The 6,701-nt window shown below is 38.7% G+C and overlaps 1 protein-coding gene across 4 annotated transcripts; it reads left to right on the forward strand.

Annotated features, from left to right (window-relative positions):
• Window positions 1-244: 244 nt before the first annotated feature.
• LOC109169537 (HSP-interacting protein-like) lies at window positions 245-3,934 on the forward strand. 4 transcript variants are annotated; one of them, XM_019318402.1, is made up of 4 exons: window positions 245-323; window positions 766-2,794; window positions 2,876-3,114; window positions 3,518-3,934. In XM_019318402.1, the coding sequence occupies exons 2-3, from the start codon at window positions 841-843 to the stop codon at window positions 3,016-3,018; spliced, it is 2,097 nt and encodes a 698-aa protein (XP_019173947.1). In that variant the 5' UTR covers window positions 245-323; window positions 766-840; the 3' UTR covers window positions 3,019-3,114; window positions 3,518-3,934. The 4 variants fall into 4 exon arrangements, with proteins under 4 accessions (XP_019173947.1, XP_019173944.1, XP_019173948.1 ...); XM_019318399.1 differs by having other exon boundaries at window positions 2,876-3,109; XM_019318403.1 differs by having other exon boundaries at window positions 2,876-3,084.
• The last annotated feature ends 2,767 nt before the right edge of the window (window positions 3,935-6,701 follow it).

Raw genomic sequence — 6,701 nt, forward strand, 5'->3', positions numbered from 1 at the left:
AATTAATGACCTGTAACTAATATTTTTTTTTTTGAATGCGACCTGTAATTAATATAAAAACGTTTTAAACATAAGATCTCCAATTCAGACAATATTTTATACAGACAAGATTTGTTGGTGTAAAAGCTTTTTCCCGTATTTAGTATTAGCGGAATAGCGGAGCATTAAATTTAATATTTTTTTGTTTATTCCAAACATACCCTTCCCTCATCTCTTTTATTATCTGTCTCTCATCATTGTAATTGTTTCATTTCTCTCTCTAATTATCATTTGACTAATCCTGGTTTGGAGTCGACAGACTTTCCTCAGGTCTACTCCAGGAGGTAAAATTTTTTTGTTTTTCTAAATTTCTTTTAAAAATCTTTGTTAGAATTTGCAATCATATGGAATCAGAATTGGATGCTTTTTTGCTGGTTGATGTTTCCTGCAAGTATATTTTGTTGTTCTTTGATGTGGGATTTTGATATGAAGAAAATATGAATTTGTCAAAGGTGTTATCTTTGAGTTTCCCCATCTAAGGAATGAAAATATTAAAACAATTGTTTTTTTGATTCATTTTATGGGTGTTTCAATCAATTTGGGATTTCTTGAGCTTTGTTTTGAGATTTAATTTGTGTTTTAATTATTTGATATGTCTTGTGAGGTTTGAATGGATATCTAAGGTGTGCTTTATTGTTTGAAGAACAAAATCAAAATTTTTTAGAATTATTTGATATGTCTTGTGAGGTTTGAATGGATATCTGAGGTGTGCTTTACTGTTTGAAGAACAAAATCAAAGTTTTATTTCCAAAGCTTTGATTTTGGGCTTTTGCAGAGCGGTAGCTTGTTGGAGTAGACGCAATGGGAAAGCCTATAGGGAGAAAGAAGAGTAGTGTTGGGGGCATGAAGGAGCAGGGGAAGGGTGGAGGGGATCGAGCCTCTAAGGCGTTTGACGAGGACACGGCTGTGTTCATCAACATGTCTCAAGAGCTGAAGGAGGAAGGGAACAGGTTGTTTCAGAGGCGGGATCACGAGGGTGCGATGTTGAAGTACGAGAAAGCCATTAAACTACTTCCCGGGAATCATATCGACGTTGCTTACTTGCACAGCAACATGGCGGCTTGCTATATGCAGATGGGAATTGGCGAGTACCCACGGGCAATAAACGAATGCAATTTGGCACTTGAAGTTGCTCCCAAGTATACCAAAGCTTTTTTGAAGAGAGCCAAGTGTTACGAGGCTTTGAATAGGCTAGATTTGGCTTGGAGGGACGTGAACTTTGTCTTGAACATCGAACCTAATAATTTGACTGCGTTGGAGACCGCTGATTCAATAAAATCGCAAATGGAAGAGAAGGGTCTAAAGATTGAAGATAAGGAGATCGAATATGTTGAATCTCCTGTTACTTCATCTCATAGCAAGGCAGCCAAAGATAAGGCGAAAAAGAGGAGGAGTAATAGGTATGACAAGAAGAAAGTCGAGGAAGTTGGGGCAAAGAAGGTTGAAGAGGAGGACGAGAAGAAGACTGAGGATAAGGCGGTGGTAGAGGAGAAGATAAGCGTTAAGGAAGAAAAAGTGGTCACGAAGAACGTGAAGTTGGTATTCGGGGAGGATATAAGATGGGCACAGTTACCCGTTAACTGCAGTATTCGATTGGCAAGGGAAATAGTTCTGGATCGATTCCCTAACCTGAAGGGTGCACTTCTTAAGTATCGGGACGAAGAAGGTGACTTGGTGACCATTACAACAAACGATGAGCTCAGGTTGGCTGAAGCATCTGTTAATCCTCAGGGTTCGTTAAGGCTCTACATTGCAGAAGTTAGTCCCGATAAAGAACCAGTGTACGAAATGAGTGTCGAGGAAGAACTGCAGAGCAGAAATAGCAAATCGTCTAGAGTTTCTGAGGATGATAATACTAAAGTAACGGGCGGTGGTAAAAAAGGGCCAATCTGTGTTGAGGATTGGATAGTCCAATTCGCACGGTATTTCAAGAATCATGTTGGTATTGAATGTGACTCATATTTGGATATTCACGAGATTGGGATGAAACTATACTCAGAAGCTATGGAGGATACCGTGACAAGTGAAAATGCAAATCCTCTTTTCGACATCGCTGCAGGGAAGTTCCAAGAAATGACAGCTTTAGCGTTGTTTAATTGGGGAAATATTCACATGTCAAGGGCAAGGAAGCGGGTACACATTACAGAAGATGACTCTACAGATTCAGTCTTGGAACAGGTTAAATCTGCTTACGAGTGGGTACGGAAAGAATATGCAATGGCTGGAAAAAGGTACGAAGAAGCTGTGGAACTCAAACCGGACTTCTACGAAGGCCTTCTCGCACTTGGACAACAACGATTCGAGCTTGCGAAACTTTGTTGGTATTACGAAATCGCGAGTGGAACTGAGTTAGGGACTGGGCCATCTGCTGAAGTCCTGGATATGTATAACAAGGCCGAGGATTGTATGGAAAGAGGGATGCAGATATGGGAGGAGATGGAAGAAGAACGCCTTAACGGGCTCTCCAAATGTGAAGAACATAAAGCTCAGTTGCGGAAAATGGGGTTGGACGGGCTACTCAAAGATGTCACACCCGAAGAATCTGAAGAGCGAGCTGCGAACATGAGGTCTCAGATTTACCTGTTATGGGGTACTTTGCTGTACGAGCGTTCTGTTATGGAGTATAAGCTGAATTTGCCAACTTGGGAAGAATGCTTAGAAGTTGCAGTTGAAAAGTTTGAGCTAGCCGGGGCTTCTCAAACAGATATTGCAGTCATGATAAAGAACCACAATTCTAATGATACTGCATTGGAAGGTAAAGAACTGAACCACATCCTTCGTGGCTATTTAAGTAGGATATTGTTTTATTTATCAAGCTACATATGTTGTATTTTAGGTTTCAAGATTGACGAGATAGTACAAGCGTGGAATGAGATGTATGATAGTAATAGGTGGCGCACTGGTGTCCCCGCTTTCCGGCTAGAACCATTGTTCCGTCGACGGGTTCCTCACCTTCAGTCAGTGTTGGAGACTTATTAAATTTTCGTATTTGAGATTGGGTTTTTTCATAGGGGCAGAAGATTGGCGTACCTTCATTTACTATTGGTATGTGCTTTGCCAATTATAATAGGTAAGGTAAATCAATGCTCATACTTTTTTATTGATTGGGATTGTTTTGTTTCTACCTCTCCTCTTAACATTATTGAACCATAGCAACTGGAGACCAAGTTTTTACTGCCATTAAGTATTTTTTTTGAAACACTCATGATTCTTTACAAAGGTAGTATCTGTTTTATACTTTATCTTTTTCAGCCCAAAGAATCAATGCCCTGCCTCTAACACCGGGGTTTGATCCTGTGATCACCCATTTGAAATGATAACAGAGGTGCCATCACAGTACATAGTAGTTGACTAGTTGGCATTTCCGCTTTTAGTTAATTGGGGAAAGAACTCGTTGTTTTACATGATTATGTTCAAGGAGCTCTTAGCTACCAAGCGTATACCCTTCTGATCTATTGATCATCTTACGTTCTTGCAGGTGTGTTTGCGTATCCATGTTGTTGTAATTGGTCGTTTGCTTTTGGGAGCAGATGGCCGGGAGTTCGATCACCACCAAAGTGCTTGGATTTCGAGCACATGGCTTTGTTTTTGGATTTGAAGCTGTCTATATATCATTCATTTTGGAAATTTTTTTTGCTGGTTGTGACAGACCAGACCACACAAAGTAGGTCTTTGTGATTTGCATCCATTTTTTTTTTTTTTTTTGGTTCCCAACAGATGAGCTTGGAGTGTGGATAGAGTATTTTCCTTCCATTCATAGATTGTCAGTCGCACACATATTCTGTGTATTCATATTTTTGTCAGTCAATTTAGATTGTCAGTTTTGCCAATTTGTAACAATATGTTTTAAGACAGCAGTTTTGGTTTAAAGACTATATCATATTCTTCTCTTTTCTTGAAATTATGTTTAAATTCTTTACGAAGATTGAAGGGAATGAATGGTGGGGGATCAGTGCAAGTGTGAATAAGCCATATGAGGGGAGTACTAGTGAACCATCATTTTTTAACTTTTATTCTTTAGTTTGTTTAGAGTGAGGTGGAAACATGTTTAAACAGTAAATTTTTAAAATTACAGCATCTTAAAAATTCTCAATGTAACAAATGTAACTGTCATGTCATTAATTATAATACTTAATGATTATATATATATATATATATATATATATATATATATATATATATATATATATATATATATATATAGGGTCAGGTTCCTGTGAGGTCATGTCTTCCCGTGTGGTCAGTGCGATATACACCATTAGGTATGCAAAAATGCACCACACAGTGTTCGTATACCATTATGTGTGGTGTATTTTTTGTTTTGTGTGGTGTATTTTTGACATTTCATTCTGGTGTATTTCGAACATTGTATGGTGCATTTAAACATACCTAATGGTGTATGCCGCGCTGACCGCACGGGAAGACATGACCTCACAGGAACCAAAATATATATATATACACGGATGCACTCAGGTGCGAATAAGTGCGTATGAAGGAATATGCGAACGAATCAGCGCGCAACACGTGTCCAGATCTAATAGCTTAAAAAAATGCGGTGGCATTTTCGTAAATAATTGAATATCGAAATGCAAGTAAAATCACTTACAAGTGCACCTACTTTCACCTATAAGTGCATGTAATTTTGCAATGTTAGCATTCACTTCCTGCAAATATTCATGCAATTGGGTGTGCTTATAACTATATGTGCAACTATTTATAACTATAGGTGCACCTACTTTCACCTATAAGTGCATGTAATTTTGCCTTGTTAACATTCATTGATATGAGTTCAGCAGGTAGTAATACCCCTGAAAACCACTCGCAAACATTCATGCACCTAGGTGCAACTACTTATAACTATGTGTGCAACTACTTATGTGCAACTCCTTATAACTATAGGTGCAACTCCTTATAACTATAGGTGCACTTAGTATTGATGCTCACTGTAAATTTTTACTTGCACCTATAATACATTTTACATGCACTTATAATACATTTTACTTGCACTTCGATGTTCAATTATTTACGAAAATGCCACCGTGCTTTTTAAAAAAAATCAGTGTTTCTCATCAAAAGGATTAAATTGTAATTGTAGTTATTTATTTATTTATGGATATAATAGTAATGGAATCTTAAGCATTAAATTATGGATATTATGAATGGTAATTGAGGACATCGATTGTTAAATGTTCTGTATAGACGTATTAAAAAAAACGCGTGAACGATACTGAAAGCGCAGACGAATGGGAGACAGTACAAGCAGTACAGAGGCAACCAAGGATCACACTTCAATAATGGCTGGTACTAGCACAGGTAAGTGCATAAGCGTGTATAGGCCTGTGCGTATTGCCATGTTTTCTGTTTCTTAGATTTTTGTTGTTGGGTCGAACGAACTATAAGTTAGGGCTGTTTGTGTGCCTCAGTAAACAGCGTATAGGTGGTAGCGTGGTTGCATATTAGCTTGTGCAACCCTCCCGGGTTTATTACATAGTGAATATAAAACGGAAGTTTAGGCGTCGGGTGCATCGGCTTAGATTAGTCTGTGCATTATAGCTGCGTATGAGGAGGGAATCGTTTTCCTGTATTAAATTTGTTGTTTGTTTGGTGAGACGAGCTAAATGTAGGGGTAAGTCTGTGCATGCGGGATTGATATCTGAATATGTGGAACGACATGAATTTTGATTCCAAATTCTAATGATTTTAGATTAATAGTAGGGTGCGTAAGCCAACATTAGTATGTGCATAGTAGTGTTAGTTTTCCGCGATATTGATTTCCACGATAGTGGCCGGCGCGTGCGAATATGGCCACGATATTGATTTCCTGTATTGTAATTTGTGAATGTTTGGGTATTAGTTATTGATTGTATGGATATTAATACTGGAATTGAGCAACGGCCTGAATTTTGTGACCAAATTAAAATGGGCACACACATAGACAAGAAGTGTGTGCATAATGGGCACCACCTAATATAAAACAAAAGAGGTCTTACAATCAAAATAGTTACAGAATGCTTCATTTATCTACTGGGCAGCAAAAAATGATACCAAAGAATTTTGAGATTAAACTATGGGAACGTAACTTTCTGCAACTATACTGTAATTAGAGAACCTAAAATTGATATCCAATATCAACAGAGTTATGCCATAAAATAACAAATCTATGCGTTGCAACTAAACGTAAATCTGGCACACAACAATTATAGAACCTAAAAATGATAGCAAATATCAACAGAGTTATGCCTTGAAATAACAAATCCGAAGATAAGGAATTTAGTTTGACACCCTGACATTTTCATCAACTAACTCAAAATCATCGGTTTGACCAGGTGCTTCGGAGCAGCGCGAATCTTCAGAGGGGGGGGGGGGGGGGGGGGAAATAAAGCCTCATCAACCTCATCGGGCTCAACATTTGAGCCATCCGAATCCGGCGCTGGTTGTGCTGGCTGATCCGAACCTTCGGCATCATCAGCCTGTGGCAAAGGTGCGACCACATTGCCAACGCAAAGGTGCAACCGCTACAGCAACTACGGGCTCACACGCGCAACTACAGGCTCAACCGGAACATCACCTGGGAATGACAAGAATTAATCAGAGTAACCAAAAAAAAACGCGTACTCAAACCCAAAACCGCATCCCCCTACTGTCGATATGTCTGTTTTTTT

This window comes from Ipomoea nil, unplaced genomic scaffold (genome assembly GCF_001879475.1).
Source record: "Ipomoea nil cultivar Tokyo-kokei standard unplaced genomic scaffold, Asagao_1.1 scaffold3314, whole genome shotgun sequence".
NCBI classification, from domain to species: domain Eukaryota; kingdom Viridiplantae; phylum Streptophyta; class Magnoliopsida; order Solanales; family Convolvulaceae; genus Ipomoea; species Ipomoea nil.

Coding starts and splice junctions, on each gene's coding strand:
- LOC109169537 (XM_019318402.1), top strand. CDS start 841: ATGGGAAAGCCTATAGGGAGAAAGAAGAGTAGTGTTGGGGGCATGAAG. Junction 2,795..2,875: donor TAATGATACTGCATTGGAAG/GTAAAGAACTGA, acceptor GTTGTATTTTAG/GTTTCAAGATTGACGAGATA.